This window comes from Odocoileus virginianus, chromosome 3 (assembly GCF_023699985.2).
Source record: "Odocoileus virginianus isolate 20LAN1187 ecotype Illinois chromosome 3, Ovbor_1.2, whole genome shotgun sequence".
Lineage (NCBI taxonomy): Eukaryota > Metazoa > Chordata > Mammalia > Artiodactyla > Cervidae > Odocoileus > Odocoileus virginianus.
The window spans coordinates 9,209,658-9,228,091 of record NC_069676.1 but is presented as its reverse complement, the minus strand read 5'-3'; the positions used below and the strand labels follow the sequence as shown (position 1 = coordinate 9,228,091).

At 54.2% G+C, this 18,434-nt stretch overlaps 2 protein-coding genes across 4 annotated transcripts in view; one reads left to right on the top strand and one right to left on the bottom strand.

The window, feature by feature from the left end:
- Positions 1 to 11,928, top strand: part of PKN1 (protein kinase N1) — a 28,573-nt gene extending 16,645 nt beyond the window's left edge. For all 3 annotated transcript variants that reach the window (XM_070462993.1, XM_070462994.1, XM_070462992.1), the window contains 15 exons: positions 1,421 to 1,530; positions 1,619 to 1,762; positions 5,586 to 5,661; positions 5,748 to 5,889; positions 5,983 to 6,076; positions 7,674 to 7,753; positions 7,831 to 7,906; positions 8,009 to 8,100; positions 9,535 to 9,711; positions 9,850 to 9,912; positions 10,072 to 10,148; positions 10,356 to 10,498; positions 10,983 to 11,090; positions 11,181 to 11,261; positions 11,647 to 11,928. In XM_070462993.1, the coding sequence (XP_070319094.1) occupies positions 1,421 to 1,530; positions 1,619 to 1,762; positions 5,586 to 5,661; positions 5,748 to 5,889; positions 5,983 to 6,076; positions 7,674 to 7,753; positions 7,831 to 7,906; positions 8,009 to 8,100; positions 9,535 to 9,711; positions 9,850 to 9,912; positions 10,072 to 10,148; positions 10,356 to 10,498; positions 10,983 to 11,090; positions 11,181 to 11,261; positions 11,647 to 11,850 (1,667 nt within the window). In that variant the 3' untranslated portion in view covers positions 11,851 to 11,928. The remainder of the gene's footprint in view (positions 1 to 1,420; positions 1,531 to 1,618; positions 1,763 to 5,585; positions 5,662 to 5,747; positions 5,890 to 5,982; positions 6,077 to 7,673; positions 7,754 to 7,830; positions 7,907 to 8,008; positions 8,101 to 9,534; positions 9,712 to 9,849; positions 9,913 to 10,071; positions 10,149 to 10,355; positions 10,499 to 10,982; positions 11,091 to 11,180; positions 11,262 to 11,646) is intronic.
- On the bottom strand, positions 8,951 to 15,218 carry PTGER1 (prostaglandin E receptor 1). Its single transcript, XM_020916614.2, has 2 exons — positions 13,751 to 15,218; positions 8,951 to 12,851 (listed from the first exon to the last, which is right to left on the bottom strand). The coding sequence occupies exons 1-2, from the start codon at positions 14,801 to 14,803 to the stop codon at positions 12,585 to 12,587; spliced, it is 1,320 nt and encodes a 439-aa protein (XP_020772273.2). The 5' UTR covers positions 14,804 to 15,218; the 3' UTR covers positions 8,951 to 12,584.
- Positions 15,219 to 18,434: the final 3,216 nt, after the last annotated feature.

The window sequence follows — 18,434 nt, the reverse complement described above, 5'->3', positions numbered from 1 at the left end:
ACAGAGCATGGGGATGCTTCTTGTCTTTTTGTTGTTGTTGAGTCACTAAGTTGTGTCTGACTCTTTTGCGACCCCATGAACTGTAGCCTGCCAGACTCCTCTGTCCATGGGATTTCCCAGGCAAGAAAACTGGAGCGAGTTGCCATTTCCTTCTCCGAGGGATCTTTCCCACCTGGGGATTGAATCCCTGGGTTCAACCCTTGTCTCCTGCGCCTCCTGCATTGGCAGGCAAATTCTTTACCACTGAGCCACCTGGAAAGCCAACAAGTAGTATAGGATTCTACTTATACGAAGTATCTACATTGGTTACATTCATAGAGATGGAAAGAAAAGTGGTTGCTAGTGGTTGAGGGGGAGGGGAAAACAGAGAGTTATTGTTTACCTGGGACAGAGGAAAATGGAGAGTTATTGTTTACCCGGGACAGAGTTTCAGTTAGGAAAGATGAAGAGTTCTGGAGATGGATGATGGTGATGATTACACAACGGTGTAAACGTACTTGGTACCAGTGAGCTGTGTACTTGAAAATGATAATGATGGTAAATTTTATGTTATGAGTTTTACCACAATGTGAAAAGAAACGAATGCACACATGTAAAAATATGAACAAAAGAAGAATAACAGTAGAGTAACCGCCTATGTTACCACCACCCAGGTCAAGAAATAGAATTCTCTGGAAGTCCTCTCATGCCCCCTCCTCAATTCCAGCCCCTTCCTCTGTCCTAGAGGTAGCTACTCTCCTCACTCTTACCGTTATCATTTCCTCGCTTTTCTTTGTAGTTTTAGCACCCATGTACCATCTCAAAGCAATGCAGTTTAATTTGCCTGTGTTTGAACTGCACATATGTGGAATCATACAGAATGTATTCCATGGTAACGGCTTCTTTTATTCAACATTGTGTGGGAGACTTATTCATACTGTTGCATGAAATTATACTTCATTCATTTTTAGCCCGGTTTAATTGTCTTAGACTGAGCCATATCAAATTGCTGTCTTTTTTTTTTTTTAGGTAAAAAATAGTTGAATATAAGAGATTTCATGGTTTAACTAATAACCCTATATTACCATTTATATGTTAATTCATAGACAGATGTTTCTAGTTCAGAGCTGTTACATAGGCATTATATCTATGCATCTCCCAATGTATACTTGCTGGCATTTTTTTAGAGTGAATACTTAGGAATATATTGTTGGAATTTATATATAGAATAAAAGTGAATTTGGATCCCTGCCTCACACCACACACCAAAATCAACTGGAGATAGATTGAAGGGCTTAATGTGAAAGGCAGGACTGTAGAACTTGGTCAGATAGCATAGCAGAATATTGTAGGGGAAGAGAGGATTTCCTTATTAATAAGATATAAGAGATTACCCTCCTCCCCAGAATCTCCTGACACCCTCCCCTCACCCCTGTTCCAGATGAGGTGAGCACTGTGCTCAAGCTGGATAACACAGTGGTGGGACAGACATCCTGGAAGCCATGTGGCCCCAACGCCTGGGACCAGAGCTTTACCCTGGAACTGGAGAGGGTGAGTTAGGTTGGGGAGTGAGAGGGCTGGGAGAAGGCGGGGCCTGGGGTCTCAGGCACCCCAGGTGACAGCCTTCTTCTTCCCTCAGGCACGGGAACTGGAGCTGGCTGTGTTCTGGCGGGACCAGCGGGGCCTGTGTGCCCTCAAATTCCTGAAGTTGGAGGATTTCTTGGACAATGAGAGGCATGAGGTGCAGCTGGACATGGAACCTCAGGGCTGCCTGGTGGCTGAGGTACAGCCTGACCCCCACCCTGAGAAAATGCTTTTTTTTTTTTGGCTGTGCTGGGTCTTCATTGCTGCTCGGGATACTCTCGAGTTGCGGCACATGTGGATTTCTAATTGCACTGGCTTTTCTTGTTGTGGAACATGGGCTCTAGGGTGCATAGGCTTCAGTAATTGCAGGACATGGGCTCAATCGTTATAGCTCCCAGGCTCCAGAGCGCAGGCTTAGCAGTTGCGACACACAGGCTTAACTGCCCTGCGGCATGTGGGATCTTTCCGGACCAGGGATCGAACCCATGTCTCCTGCCCTGGCAGGCGGATTCTTCACTGCCAAGCCACCAGGAAAGCCCAGAAAAAATGCTTTTTCAGTCTCTTTCTCCTGGTTTTCTAGAAGGGGAAGATGTGTTTTCCCCTTAGTCTCTGAACCTTGATGGGAAAGTACATATAATTAGTCCCATGATGCGTGACTAAACTTGGGATTGGTTTCATTCTGAAACAAGATATTAAAAAAAAGAAGAAATAGCTAAATGTTTTCAAGCCAAAAAAGAAAAGCAAAACCAAGCAATGTATTATGGGGATTGCTACGAGAGCCACAGTTAAGCAGAGAGATTCCTTCCCCAGTGCCGTTAGCGTGAGGGTCCTCATGAGGGGAGCCCATGCCCCACCCTTGGCGCAGTGGACATTTGGGCTGGATCGTTCTTGGTTGCAGGACTGCTCTATGTGCTACAGGGTGCTGAGTCACATCCTCCGTCCCCACCCACGGGATGGGATGCTGGTAGCAGTCCCGCACAAGTTGTGACAACTAAAAATGCCTCCAGACCTGGCCAGTGGCCCCTGATTGAGAGCCCATAGTCTAAATGACATTTCTAGCTGACCCCTTGTTGTATGGCCATGCCCTGTCCTAAGTGCAGTGCTGGCACTGACTTATAAATCCTCACAAGAACCCGTGCAAGAGGGACGGTGATTAGTTACATCTGACAGAGGAGGAAACTGAGACACAGAGAAAGAAAGTCACTGGCCCCCTCATTTAACCAGAAGTATTCTCAGAAATTCTTTAAATTTGCCCCTAAAATACTCATGTACCCTGTTTTACGTATTGGGCTGAACAGGAAGTTCATTTGGGTTTTCTCATAAGATCTTATAGAAAAAAAAAACTTTTTGGCCAATCCAGTACACACACACACACACACACACACACGAATTGCTTCCCTGGTAGCTCAGATGGTAAAGAATCCGCCTGCAATGCAGGAGACCTGGATTCAATCCCTGGGTCGGGAAGATCCCCTGGAGAAAAAAATGGCAACCCACTCCAGTATTCTTGCCTGGAGAGTTCTATAGGCAGAGGAGCCTTGTGGGTTGTACAGTCCATGGGTCACAAAGAGTCGGACACGACTGAGTGACTAACACTTGAATTTCACGTGTGTGTGTGTACATATATGTATGTACTTATGTATAGATATATCTCCCCATGTCCTTAACCGTAGGGGCAAATTCTTTTTTTTTAAAACTTATTACTTATTTTGGCTGTGCTAGGTCTTCATTGCGGCTCTTGGACTTCTCTAGTTGTGGTGCCTGGGCTCTAGAGTGCTTGGGTTCAGTCGTTGCAGTTTGTAGACTTGATTGCCGTATGTGGGATCTTTGTTTCCTGACCAGGGATTGAACCTGGGCCCCGTGCATTGAGAGTGTGGAGTCTTATCCACTGGACCACCAGGGAAGTCCCCACCACTTGCTTAGATTTTTAAATACTAGTTTTCTTTGCAAAAAGATCAGACCATGTGAAAAAGATCAGAAATGTGAAAAAGAAACAGAATTCCCAGTGTATGTGTGCTAAGTCGCTTCAGTCATATCCTACTCTGCGATGCTATGGACTCTAGCCCACCAGGCTCCTCTGTCCATGGGATTCTCCAGGTAAGAATACTGCAGTGTGTTGCCATGCCCTCCTCCAGAGAATCTTCCTGACCCAGGGGTCAAACCTGCATCTCTTATGTCTCCAGCATTGGCAGACAGGTTCTTTACCACGAGCTCAACCTGGGAAACCCTAGTATAAAAAATTCCCAGTGCACAATATTAAAAAAAAAAAAAGCCAGCTGTATAATTAACTCTGTTTTCAGGAATAGGATAAATATCAAGAGAGTCATTGGATTCAAGTGAGTTTAAAGATTAACCTGAAAGAAGCTTTTCCTTGGCTGTGAAAGTCGTTCACTTGTGTCTGACTCTCTCTATAAAGTCCATGGAATTCTCCAGGCCAGAGTACTGGAGTGGGTAGCCTATCCCTTCTGCAGTGGATCTTCCCAACCCAGGAGTCGAACCAAGGTCTCCCACATTGCAGGTGGATTCTTTACCAGCTGAGCTACCAGGGAAGCCTATAGAGACCAAAAATCTATATTACTAAGTTTTCACTAGAAAATGCTTTCAGAATTTCAAAACATTAGTCACTTAGCCCTAATTTCTAACTAATTCACTAATTCCTAAAAATATCTAGAAAAATTCTTGAAATAGTCAAGAGCTATCTTACTATCTGGGTGAAAATTTTTACATGGTCTCATAATCCAGGACCACAGAAGGAAAGGGACAGAGAAGAGCTGACTTCAGATAGCAGGGCCGTGAAATTATTCTTCTGTTAGGAAGATTGTCCAAAAGCCAAGTGGACAATAGTGGTGGGTGGCCAGGGGTAAGAATTCTGAGGCAGTCCTGCTTGTCTTCAAGATTTACTTATTATTTTTTTAAGAAAGATTGTTGTTTCTTTTTTAAAAAAGTGTTACTTATTTTTATTTTTGTCTTGGCTGTGTCTTTGTTGCTGCTCGGGCTTTTCTCTAGTTGTGGCCGGCGGGCTTCTCATTGCCATGGCTTCTCTAGTGATAGAGCACAGGCTCAGTAGTTGTGACTCACAGGTTTAGCTGCTCGGCGGCATGTGGGGTCTGCCTGGATCAGCAATTGAACCTGTGCCTCCTGCATTGGCAGGCGGACTCTGCCACCAGGGAAGCCCCCCAAGGTATACTTACAACATTCTATTTTGTTCTCCCCAAAGCACCATCGTATAGAACCTTCTGCAGTTCTGTTGTCGATGAGCCACAATAGTTGAGTTCTGTCGTAGATGGAATTGTTCGGTGTCTGTGTCCTCCTATCTAGTAGCCGCTAGCCACTTGAAGTCTGGCTAGTGTGAATGTGGGACTGACGTTTTCCGTCAGCTTACATTTTACTTCATTTCAGTAGCCACACGTGGCTAGAGGTGACCAGATCGGACACCCAGAAAGTCACACGGTTCTGTGACTTCATCACCTTCCAGAAGATGCGGTGCAGTTGGGAGAATTACACGAGACCAGTGGTTTCCCGACATGAGTGGACACCAGCATCATCACCTGGAAGGCTTGATAGAACACACACTGCTGGGCTCCACCCCCAGGGTTTCTGATTCAGTGGGTCCAGAGTGGGTGAAGGTGCTGAGAATCTCTATTTCCAGCAGGTTCCCAGGTGATGCTGGTGATGCTGGTCTGTGAGCACAGGTGGGGAGGTGGGATGCTGGAGGAAGGGTAGTTCCCATTTGCTGGAATCGTCTGTAGGTCTTGTTGGATCAGAGCTGCTCCCCACCCCTAGAAGAGGGCCTGCTTGCCTGCTTCTTGCTTTTCCAGGGTGGCTTTCAAGAGGTGATCCTGTCAAAGGATGGATTGGCTTTGTGACCCCTTAATATCCTGCATGGTACTCTGTGGTTGGATGCGATGCCACAGTGACCGGAACCCCGGAAACGTACGGGTGTGCACGCCTATGACCCTGAGGCTTCCCCCAGCGAGATGCTAGAGGTGGGCCAGGGTCCTCACGCCAGCCCCTCCCCTCAGGTCACCTTTCGCAACCCTGTCATTGAGAGGATCCCCCGGCTAAGACGACAGAAGAAGATCTTCTCCAAGCAGCAAGGTGAGGGGATGAACCAGAGCAGCGCAGAGACCAGGGATGCCGGGTGTGTCATGGAGGCTAATGTCCCCCCCAACGCCCCTCCCCAGGGAAGGCATTTCAGCGCGCTCGGCAGATGAACATCGACGTCGCCACCTGGGTACGGCTGCTCCGCAGGCTCATCCCCAACGCCACGGCCACTGGTACCTTCAGCCCGGGGGCTTCACCAGGACCTGAGGCTCGGTCCGCAGGGTAAGCGAGGGGCGGGGCCCTGGGAGGCTGGCTGTCCCTGGCTGCTTGCCCGGGTGCTGGGTCTTAGATGCGCCCTTCTTCCTTGTGCTGCAGTGACATATCTGTGGAGAAGCTGAACCTCGGGGCTGAGACAGACAGCCCACCCCAGAAGAGCCCTCTGGGTCCTCCTTCCAGCCCATCCAGTCTGGTGAGCAACCCCCCTGGCCCAGCTCAAGCTCCAAGCTCTCACCAGGAACTTCCTTGCTCACACAGCACATCTCTGCCAGAGCTAGGCTCTCATTTTCTATCCCAGATAAAAACATGAGCTTGGGAGCCAGGCCACCTGGGTCCCACTCCTGCCCTGTTGCCTTCTATCTGTGTGACCCCCGCCAAGCCGCTTCGCCTCTTGGTGCTTAGTACACCACCCTGTAAAACGATCAAGTTTAAAACTCAAGTCGATGACAGGAGTCGTTAGTGGTTTCCTCTGGGCATTTTATTGACAGGAGGGTGGACTCAGGAGAGCCTGCCAGCCTGATGAAAATGTTCTGAAGCTTGATCTAGGTCAGAGGGCAGTACACTTTTTCTGGAAAGGACCATATCGTTAGTATCATCAGCTTTGTGTGTCAGACGGGTCACGGTGATGACTTGTCAATACTGCTCTCATAGAAAGCAGCAACACGTGATAGAGGCATGAAGGGGTGTGGCTGTGCACTGGGAAGGCCTTACTGAATGTCATATCCCTTTCAAGAATCATGAACTATTTTTTAATTTTTCTCCTCAATCCTTTAAAAACATAAAAACGATTCTTAGCTTACAGACTGTACAAAACACAGAATTTACCAACCCCTGGTCTAGTTCACAGGCATCTGGGTAGACACATAATGTCTACCCACCCCACTGAATGCATTTTATACCTCATTTTCTAAAAAATGGCAGCAATAATAATATATGCTTCATGGTGTTAAATGAGATACCTCATTAAATAGATGAATTTGGCAAAAAAAAAAAAAAAATCCAAAAGTTGAATAACACTGAATGCTGGAGAGGATGTAGGGAAACAGGCAGTCAGTCAGTGGGAGGCATGTGAATCACTACATCTTCTTGGGAGGGCGAGCTGGTTGAGTTAAAAATGGGTATTATCTTGACATAGATGTTTCACTCCTGGACATCTGTGATGGCCATTCACATACATGCACCAAAAAAATGCTTGAATGGGTATAAAATACATCTAGAAAGGTACCCACGATATTTTTTTTTTTTTTCCCACGGTATTATTAACAGCAGCTGGCTCTGGGGAGAGCAGCTGGGGCAGGAAAAACTATTTCCTACTGTATACCTGTTTGCACTGGTTGAACTTTTAAAACTATGTCTATAGTGGGGAATGATGGACCAGTAGGTAAATTTTCACCCACTTAAATTTTTAATTTTCATTCTTCATTATATATGCATATGATGTAAAGAATTAGGTTGTTCCATAAGGCTGTTACCAATAAAGGCAATAGGTTGGAAGCATTGGAGCTTTAGCAACAGTCCTCCCAATGACTGTGCAGAGTTGATTTCCTTTAGGACTAACTGGTTTGATCTCCTTGCTGTCCAAGGGACTATCGAGTCTTTTCTAGCACCACAATTCAAAGGCTTCAGTTCTTCGGCGCTCAGCCTTCTTTATGGTCGAGCTCTCACACCCGTACATGACTCTTGGGAAAACCATTGCTTTGACTATACTGAGAGGAGAGGTCAGATTGGAGATGGGGCATATCCATTGTGGTTATGAGTTACTGTACTCTGACCTCCTCTCTCTGTCACAGAGTTCTCTGGCCCAGGCAACTACTGCCACTCCCGAGCTGCCTTCGGAGACCCAGGAGACCCCAGGCCCCGCCCTGTGCAGGTGACACCCCTCCCCTGGCCCCACCCACCACCCCTGCCCACCGTCCCTTCCTTCCCACCAGTCCCGTCTTTCTGCAGCCCTCTGAGGAAGTCACCCCTGACCCTCGAGGATTTCAAGTTCCTGGCAGTGCTGGGCCGGGGTCACTTTGGGAAGGTGAGGTATGGGGGGGTAAGGAGTAGAGGGGCTGGGGGGTCCAGACCCCCCAGGTCCTTGAACTGGCCACTAAGGCCACCCCGGTGACCACTGTGGTTTCAGGTGCTGCTCTCCGAATTCCGGCCCAGCGGGGAGCTGTTCGCCATCAAGGCTTTGAAGAAAGGGGACATTGTGGCCCGAGACGAGGTGGAGAGGTGGGGAGCCTGCTCATACCCTCTGAGAGCTTCAGTCTTCTCTTCTGGGAAGTGGGAGATGGAGCACTCCCTCCTGGGAGTTGCTGTGAGAATAATTCATAACAATCATTCCTACTTGCTAAGCTAGTTGTCGTTGAGTTGCTAAGTCGTGTCTGACTCTTTTGTGACCCCGTGTAGCTCAGCAGGCTCCTCTGTCCGTGGGATTTCCCAGGCAAGAATACTGGAGTGGGTTGCCATTTCCTTCTCCAGGGAATCTTCCCGACCCAGGGATCAAACCCAGGTCTCTTGCATCGCAGGTAGTCTCTTGCATTGCAGGCATATTCTTTTACCTACTGAGCCGCCAGTATTTAATGACTCTTAGCAAGCACCCATCATGTCCTTTACATTCAGTAGCTCGTTACTCACAACAGCTCTAAGAGGTCAACCCTGTTATAGTCCCAGTTCTGCTGATGGAAGAGAGAGATTGAGCAAATTGCCCAGGGTCCCATAGCCAGTAAGCAGCAGGTCTGGGATTTGAACTTAGGGACTCAGGTTCTGAAGCCTGTGCGATTAATGGAGCCATGTACTGCCTCTGCTTTGGATTCAGGACCCTGAGTTCAAATCCTGCCTCTGCTACAGATGTGCATAGAAACCTTAGAGTGGTCACTTTACCCTCTGAACCTCAGCCTCCCTATCTGTAAAAGGGGAGTAATAATTCCTTTCTTGCAGGGTTGCTGGATGGATTGAATGGGAGTATGCCTCTAGATAATTCTGCAGACTGCCTTGCACCCTGTAAATGCCCAGTAGAGGCACTGAGATAGTCCATCTTCTTGACATCCTTTTATTAACCAAGAATTCAGCTTAGACAGGCTTAAGCAAATAGAGGAATTTATTGCTCTGGATCGGAAAAGTCCAGGGGTGGACTGCCTTCAGGCAGCACCTGTATCCAGGTGCTCAGTTGACGTCTCTCACTTCTGCTTATATCTGTGTGGGCTTTGCCTGTACTCGCCTCATAGGGTCAGAGATATCTCCTACTTTAGCACTTTTTTTTTTACTTTTTTTTTTTTTTAACTTTAGCACTTTAAGGTTCATCTGCCAGCTTTGGCCCTTCTCCCTTATTCATTCCAGCAGAAATCTTGAGTTTGAATCCATTGGCTTGGCTTGCCCATTCATGAACCAATTCCTGCCCTGGGAGATGGGGTGCTCTGAAGGGAAGTAACAGTTCCCCTGGCAGTTTCCCAAAAGGAAGTCAGGGGACTGTTACTAGGACAATGGATGGATTCTGGGTACCTCTTGAGCAGGTTCAGAAGCATTAAGCAACTTGCCCAAGTGTGCACAGCCATTCAAGGCCCTTGAGCAAACATCTGATGATTGAGGACTCTAGGGAACGACGGGAGTCAGGGGTGGTGAGCTGCTGCGTTCTCTGACCCCACTCCCCTGCCCCGCCCTGCTCAGCCTGATGTGTGAGAAACGGATCTTGGCAGCTGTGACCAACGCGGGACACCCCTTTCTGGTGAACCTGTTTGGCTGTTTCCAGACACCAGAGCATGTGTGCTTCGTGATGGAGTACTCAGCCGGCGGGGACCTGATGCTGCATATCCACAGTGATGTGTTCTCGGAGCCCCGTGCTGTGTGAGCCTGGCACCCTGCCTCCCAACACCTCCTGGAGTTACGGGCGACTGTGGGGGGCTTTTGACGATGTGGGAGCCTTTCTGTGACCCTCCTATCTTGTCTGGAGACCGGCTCCTTCATACTAGCCTCTCTCTGCAGCTTTTATTCGGCCTGTGTGGTGCTGGGGCTGCAGTTTCTCCATGAACACAAGATTGTCTACAGGTGTGTGTGCATGTGTGTGCGCGCACGCGTGCGCGTTCACGCCTATGGGCTTGTGCATACATGCACATACCCGCTCTGCCCACTGGGGGGCCCTCAGGCTTCAGGCAGAACCCACGTCCCCACTCATCCCTCCTTACATTCTTCCACCCCCTCTCACAGGGACCTGAAATTGGACAATTTGCTTCTGGACACCGAGGGCTATGTCAAGATTGCAGACTTTGGCCTCTGCAAGGAGGGTGAGGGGGTGGGGATTCAGATCTAAGGGGCTGACCTCTGGGGTTCAGACAGAGAGGGGAGGGAATGGAGTCCCCCATCCCCACCTGGGTTACCCCTACCAGGTTCCTAGGGCTGGCTGTCTAGGCCACCCCATGCTGGGCTGGGCTAGAGCTGTGACCTCCCCCATTAACTCACGTGGCCTTGCTCCCCCCCCCCCCCCCCCCCAGGGATGGGCTATGGGGACCGGACCAGCACTTTCTGCGGGACCCCAGAGTTCCTGGCGCCCGAGGTGCTGACAGACACATCGTACACTCGGGCAGTGGACTGGTGGGGACTGGGCGTGTTGCTCTATGAGATGCTGGTTGGTGAGGTGAGATCCCAGGTGTCTCCACCCTGCCTGTCCCTGGTAACTTACATGTGTGCTGGTGAGGTGGGAGGGTTGTTTAATCACTAAGTCATGCCCAACTCTGTGACACTGTGGACTGTAGCCTGCCAAGCTCCTCTGCCCATGGGATTTTCCAGGCAAGAACACTAGAGTGGGTTGCCATTTCCTTCTCCAGGGAATCTTCCTGACCCAGAGATCAAACCTGCGTCTCCTGTATTGGCAGGCGGGTTCTTTGCTGCTGATCCAGTAGGGTAGCCAGTAGGGGGAGGGTGTCAGATTCATCTTCCACTATGTGCTGTCTGATTGAGGACAGGTAACTCTGCCTCCTTGGCCTCAGTTTCTGCATCTGTAAATTGGGGGCCTTCCCCTCCCAAGTGAGCCGTGTCAGAGTACAGCTGGAGCCCTGGGTGGATGGAACCGGGTGCGGTGTGGTCAGAGGGGCCTAACCCCCAAGCTCTCCTTGTCCCAGTCCCCATTCCCAGGGGACGATGAGGAGGAGGTATTTGACAGCATCGTCAACGATGAGGTTCGCTACCCCCGCTTCCTGTCAGCTGAAGCCATTGGCATCATGCGCAGGGTAAGGACTCCCACCCAACTCGGGGTGAGCCAGGGGAAGTGACCCTGGGGCTGGGAAGGGGAACGCTGACACGGAACACCCTCCACCCAGCTGCTGCGGCGGAATCCAGAGCGGAGGCTGGGATCCAGCGAGAGGGATGCTGAGGATGTGAAAAAACAGCCTTTCTTCAGGGTGAAGTCTCCCACCCCCAGGACCCATTCCCTCATGTCCAAGACCTAGTGGCTTCACTTCCAACGTTGTTACCTCCCCTCAACACCCACCTGCCTTTGCTTCCTCCCATTCACCCCCACTGACCTTCCTGCACCCAGCCAAGTTAACTGCAGCCTGGCCTGTTGGGGAGCATTGCTGTGTATGTGCCCAGCCGCCCCCCGCCCCGCCCCCGCCATACACTCATACCGTAATCCTTCCTGAGCTCCCAGCATGCCGCCCCTCACCTCTGTCGTGTGACTCTATGTTGATTCTCAAAGAACCAGACTCAGACAGGTCGCAAGGAGCAGACCTTACTGCGGTCTGTCCCGAGCCTCCCCCGGTGACCTCTCCCTTCCTCGCCCTGCAGACCCTGGGCTGGGATGCCCTGCTGGCCCGGCGCCTGCCGCCGCCTTTCGTACCCACGCTGGCCGGCCGCACTGATGTCAGCAACTTCGACGAGGAATTCACAGGGGAGGCCCCCACGCTGAGCCCACCCCGCGACGCACGGCCCCTCACGGCCACAGAACAGGCGGCCTTCCGGGACTTCGACTTTGTGGCCGGGAGCTGCTAGCCCCCTCCCCCCGCCCCTGCCGTCACCGAGCTGTTAGTAGTTTTTAAAAAGGCCTTTGGGGTTTGCCCCACCCATGCATCCTCCGTTTCTTTTTGTGCACAGTGATGATGGGGGCGGGGAGGAGTGCTTGGAGGTGGGAAGAGTTGGGAAGGGAAGCAAAGGGTGACTGGCGGCGTAGGGAGTGATCGGGAGATGCCCTGGATTATGGTGGGGAATCATGTGAGGAGGGGACAAGGGGTGGTGGAGACTCAGGCCTGTGACTGGTGGAGAGCCTAGGTGGGCTGCCATGGAAGCTGTGTAGAGGAATCAGAGGCCCGTAATGGGGCGTGGCTTGTGGGTAGGGACTTGGGGGTTGTGTTGGGGGCGGTCAGAGCCACAATGAGTGAATGGTTGTGGGAGTCATTCCTGATGGCGGCAGGGGCGACTAGCGCCCCCAGACCCTCTTGCTCTGCTCCCAGCGGAGCCCCCGACCCGGGACTGTGACCCTGGAGTTTTGCGCATGCTCCGGCAACTCCCGCTCTGCTGCTCTACGCCCCCGCGTGGCAAGTTCAAGAACTGCACGCCCCGGAGGCGCACACTGCGCCTATGCCGCCTCTGCGCAGCCACTAGGGTGCTGCAACCCGGACGGGAACCACCGCCCTGGGCTTGTCCGCAAAAAGCTTTCGTTCCCCGAAGGCTCTGCGCTGCGGACCTGAGGCCGGTCCCGGGTGGCCTGGCTTAGACGCCAGGCGTGCCTAAAAAGAGCTGAGGCCACTATGCCGAGAACTGCGCAGCGAGCTGGCCTCCCAAGTGCTCCTGGTTAGGCCCAGACCCGCATGGCTGCCCTTGGCGCCAGCCCTTGAAGGCAGCAGGCGAAGCAGTTGGCGAAGCACTGCCTGGCGCAGCAAGATGTACACCCAGGGGTCCAGAATCTGGTTCCACGAGGCGAGGCGCACGGCCAAAAACAGCGGCTGCTGCAGGGAGCTGGAGCCCCAGCCTGCGACGGCCAGCACCACCACCACCTGCGGGAAAAGGTGGTGTGAGCGGTGGAGCGGTGTAAGAAAAGGAGTCTGGGGAAGGGTAGGGCAGGGATGTGTGGGAGCGTGCCGGGGAAGTAAGGGGGCTGTGAGAAGGAACGCAATGTAAAAGTAAGTGGGAGTCTAATTGGGAAGGAGCTGTGGAGGGGGGCGGGGAAAGCGGGGCCTCACAGAGCACGGCAGAAGCAAAGGCTTCATTGGGTGTGCGCTCAGGCGAGAAGTCCCAGATATGCCAAAGGACAGAGTGTTGAAGAAGAGGTTTCCCTGGTGGCTCGGTGGTAAAGAATCTGCTTGCCAATGCAGGAGACACGGGCTCGATCCCTAGTCTGGAAAGATTTCCCACATTGCCAGCTGGGAGGCTAAGCCAGAGCACCACAACTGCTGAGCCTGTGCTCTGGAGCCTGGAAGCTGCAATTACTGAGCCCACATGCCTCTAGTACTGAAGCCCATACATCCTAGAGCCCGTACCGGGCAGTAAGACACTGAGCAAAAGAGAAGCCCGCGCACCACAACGAGAGAAAAAGCCCGAGAAGCAACTAACACCTAGCACAGCCAAAAATAAAATTATAGTGGAAAAAAAGAAAAGGGGTGGTGATGCTAGAAGGGAGCTAGGGAGTGAAGGCACTTGGGAGGGGGGGAGTTGGAAGGGGAGGCTTGCCTGGATTTGGTGAACTATACAGACCCCAGAAGGAGTAAGACAAGGGGCCAGAAAGAGTGGGACGTCAGAGGGAGAGAGCAAAGGGTGGGCTCTGGCAGGTGGGGGCCTCAAGAGGGCAGAGCCCCGGCTGGGCCAGGGAGAAAGGACTCAGGAATGGAAAAAGGTGGGAGGGGTCACGGAGGGCGTGGGAAGGAGCAGGGTTGGAGTGGACCTGTGCGCCCCTCACCAGCAGGGGACTCCAGCAGATACACGACACGACCATGATGCCTGCGAGCTGGCCCACCATCTCCACGTCGTGGGCGCGGGCTCTGCGCGAGGAACCACGGCCCGGAGAGCCGCCCGGGGAGGCGGAGGCCGAAGTGACGGACGAGGCGGACGAAGCGGAGGCCGAGCGGGTTCCGCGCCCTCCCCAGTGACGGCGGCTGTCGGGGCCTCCTCCGGCAGGGAAGTGCTGTCGAGAGCGGCGCCGCCGCCAACGGGCGCGCAGCAGGGCCAGGCCGCTGAGCGTGTTGCACAGGAGCGCGGCGAGCAACGAAGCCAAGCCGAGGCCGGCGAAGAGGCCGGCGAGCAGCGCCTGGCGCCAGCCTCCCGCCGGGCCCAGCCCGATGAAGCACCACGTGCCGGGGTACTGCAGCTCATAGCGACCTACGCGCGCCAGCGGCAGCAGCGCCACGGCCAAGGCCACGGCGGCCAGCGCTGCCAGAGCCAGCCGCGCACGGGCCACCGAGACGCGGGCTGCGTGCAACAGCGGCCGCGTGACGCCCACGCAGCGCTCCACGGCCATGCCGCAGCCCAGCAGTAGCGGGCACAGGCCGAAGAAGACCATGCAGCCGCCCAGGAAGTGGCAGGCGCCGCCGGCAGGCGCGCGCCCCGCCGCGTACAGGCGCAGCACCAGCGCCCCCGGGATCACGTGGCCCGCCAGGTCGGTGGCCAGCAGGCTGGCGACGAACAGCAGGAAGGTGGCTGCTGAGCGGCGGCGCCGCAGACGGCCCGCGGCCTGCGCCAGAAGCCCCAGGGCCAGCACATTGGACACAGCCCCCAGGGTCATGGAGAAGATGGGCAGCGCGGGCGATGCGCCCGCCAGGCCCAACGGTGGTCCGGCGGACGTGTTGGGGGGCCCGTGTGCCGTGCACGTGGTCGCCTCGCCCGCCAGGCTCAGGTTGAGGGGCCCGCAGGGGCTCATGTCAGGTGCTGCGGGTGGGGCTGGGAAGAGGAGAGGAGGGGAAGGTGAAGTCCCGCCGTTGGCCTGGGACCAGCTGGTTTTTCCCTCCCACATCATCCCGACCCATTTGACTTCACAGAGTTCTCTTACCCATGGCAACTCTAAATGACTCTGGCTGCCCCATGCCTGATCCAGTTCTCAGCTGCCCCTAATCAGCCGATCTCTCGCTCCCGGCCCCAGTCGGCCCTCACTGCACACCTCCCCTGATCATCAGGGCTCACCTGGCTTCAATCCACCTGTCTCCAACCCCACTTCTGAGCCTTACCCACCCACCTGACACCCACCTTCCATTTTGGCACGACCACACATTCCTGGGCCCTCAGTCCTCTCTGATAACCATTAACCCATTTCTGATCCCAGGGCCCCACCTGACCTCACTGCCCCATCTCTGACCATCACCATGTCCCCTTTACTTCGGTCCCACCCTACATGCTCACAGCCCCACCTCTCCCACCATGGACACCACACTTTCCCCCGGGCCATATCCCTGTTCCCTCAATCGCCGTCTTTCTCCTTATAGCCCCATTTCTGTCCTCAAAGCCACATCTCTGTGCCCACAGACCCATCCCCTGGGCACCTCTGGCCTGTCCACAGGGCCTCAGCCCTGTGCCCCACACTGCCATCCCTGAGCTCCCCCTGGATGCCCAGTTTCCTCCTGCTGGCTCCCCATCCCCTGCCCCAGAGGCCTCAAGGCTGACCCATCACTATCCATTCCTTGATACCCCCTGGTGAGGGCTGAGAGGGCAGAACTGCTAGGTCTTCTGGAAAAAGAGGCTGGACAGAGGATAAGATCAACTGGGACAGACAGATGGGCTGAGAGTCAAAGAACACACGAAGCACAGGCTGCGGGAGCCCCGTCCTTCCATGCCTGCCTCCCCCACTGATGGTCCTTGGCCCAAGCCTTCTTACCCGGTGCTGCCTCGGACGCAGGGTCCCCATTGCCTGCCGCCTGGCCCCTGCCGCCCCGCTGCGCCGCTGCACCCCAGCCTGCTGCGGCCGAGCTCTCCGGCAGGCCGCTCCCTCCCCCTCCCTCCCTCCTGGGGCGGCTCCTCCACTCCCTGCCTCCTCCAGCTGCCCACTCCAGCCTCCAGGGGCCGTTCCACTGGGTGTATGCCTTCAGGGCACCTGGGTTGGCAGGGACCACCCCTGCCCCCCCACCCCCGCACTCCTGGCATTGGTCCGGGACCACTCCCAGACCTTAGCTCCCCTCACGAGGAAGTGGGGGCCTCCAGGAAGTTGGCCTGTCCTCCCTGCCCCGTGACCCTCTTCCCCTGGTGGGACGGGAGCAGCCCCCTTCCCCGCCCCCCAGGCGTGGGCCTCTTGCCTGCCTCATTAATAAAGTGGATAAAATCTAAACACTGGAAAATGTGAGTGTCGCCCAGGGCAGGCGGGGGCGGCTTAGGGGGGGCGCCGCTACCCCCACCAGGGCTGCGAGGTGGGAGAGCGAGCCCTGAGTGGGGCCAGCGGCAGCCTCTTGCCCTGCCAGAGCCTTCCTGGATGCTGGGTGGGTGGTGGTGGGCAGAGCCTTGGGTGGACCAGCTTGGATCAGGCCCAGCCGGCCTAGGAGGCCTAGGAGATCTGCCCATTATTTACACAGGGGCTTAAAGCCCAGGCATACAGCCAGTCATCCCCCAGGAAGGGAGAGGGAGGAGGCCGAAGCAGGGCAGGGGGACCAGGAGGTGTAACCGGTAGGCGGTCTCCTAGATCCTGCTTTAGGACGTGGTCCCAAGTCACACACAGCCACAGCTGTGGACACACAGCTGCATCCTCACCTCCTGCCCCAAGAAATAGAATCACACCCCTGAGAATCACACACACACACATGGTCTCACACCCAAACATACACAATTGTATCCCTTAACATTCCAAGACCTCGCCACCATCATGGCCTGTTTCCAGCCCAGCAGCAGCCACATTCCTCAGACCCTTGGCATCAGCCACCGTCACCCTGAGACAGTGTCACCCCCAACACCAGACCCCCATAGTCACAGACTCCAACAGCCTGAAATACAGGCCCCTGTGAAAGGGACCATCACACCCCTTGTTGTTCCTGAGTCACTAAGTTGTGTCTGACTCTTTTGCAACTCCATGGACTGTAGCCCGCCAGGCTCCTCTGTCCATGGGATTTCCCAGGCAAGAATACCGGAGTGGGTTGCCATTTCTTTCTCCATGGCATCTTCCAGACCCAGGGATCGAACCCCCATCTCCTATGTTGGAAGTGGATTCTTTACTGAGCCACCTGGGAAGTCCATCACACCCGTTAGTGCCATCAAATAGTCTCACCCTGCACCTTGAGCAGTGCACACAACCGCTAACACTGACAGAGCCCCCCAGCAACACCCCAAATCACCCAGAGATACCCCCTAACAGTCCAAGATAGGCCCCACAGGTACACACTGCATGTGCCTGAGACACAAGGAGTGGTAATCCCCTAGTTACCCCAAGATCTAGTCAGTCACACCCCTAGGAACAGCAACACCCAGAGAAACCCGCTTATGGCACTGGACACCCCAAGATGCGGTCACACAGCCACACTCCACACAGAAGCCCTGCCAGTTACAAACACCCTGGAATGTAAACACAGCTGTCATACCTTATTCCCTCAACACAGTCACAAACCACCAACACCAAGAGAGACGTCCTACCCCTCTCAACACCCAGACTCACAGCCTCACCCCTTCACAACCTGAGCGATTAACACAGACACACAAAGTGCCCACAGGTGCCCAGGGAATCCTGGAGCAACCCCTGTCCCCACGCCCCCCTCCCAGGACCCACTGCCTGCATGTGGGAAATGGGGAGCGAACAGGCTCACACCTTGCCTCTCAGCTCATCCTCAAACATTCCTGTGGGGACCTCTGGCTGGGTTCCCCTTGCTTCAATCCTTGATCTTCCCTCCAGGTCTGGCGAGGGTCCCACCCCCGCCTGCCCTGGTCCCCCCTCAATCCTCAAGGATGAAGTGGGTTGTCAAAACAAGCACTCCAAAAAAAAAAAGCACTCCAGGTTTATTACATCCAGCACAGAAGTATGGTGTGCCCTGGACGCTGACAGATCCCACACATCCAGAGTCAGCCTGGGTAGGGTGGGTGAGGGTGCATCGTGACTGCTCCCCCACCAACGTCGAGCCTTGGGGTGGGTTCCTCCCCATCGGCACTGACTGGGCCAGGCTGAGACCCCATCTTCAGCCTACCTCATCTTTCTTTCTCCATGCCTTCTGGCCCAGACAGCAAAGAATCTACCTGCAATGCAGAAGACTGGGGTTTGATCCTTGGGTCAGCAGCCCACTCCAGTATTCCTGCCTGGGAATTCCATGGGCTGAGGAGCCTGGTGGGCTATACAGTCCATGGGGTCGCAACGAGTCAGACAGGACTGAGCGAGTAACACTTTCACTTTCTGGCCTGGGGGCTCTCGGGGCCACTGGGTCGGAACAAAGGGCCCGCAGCCTCTTGCCCACTGTTCTCATCAGGCCAGAGGGTGGCAGGAAGCTTTGTTTGAAAGGGAGCAAGATTTGCACCCTGAGTAGGCGAAGAAGCTCTGGCCTTGCCTGGAAGCCTGGTGGCTTGCAGCCAAGAGCCTCATCAGGCTGAACGGATGGGAGGGGGCGGGTGGCTGGGGCCAGCTCCTAATTCAATTTGGAGCCGAAGAGGATGGATTTCAGCTGCTACATTCTTTCCCAGCCCCGACCCAC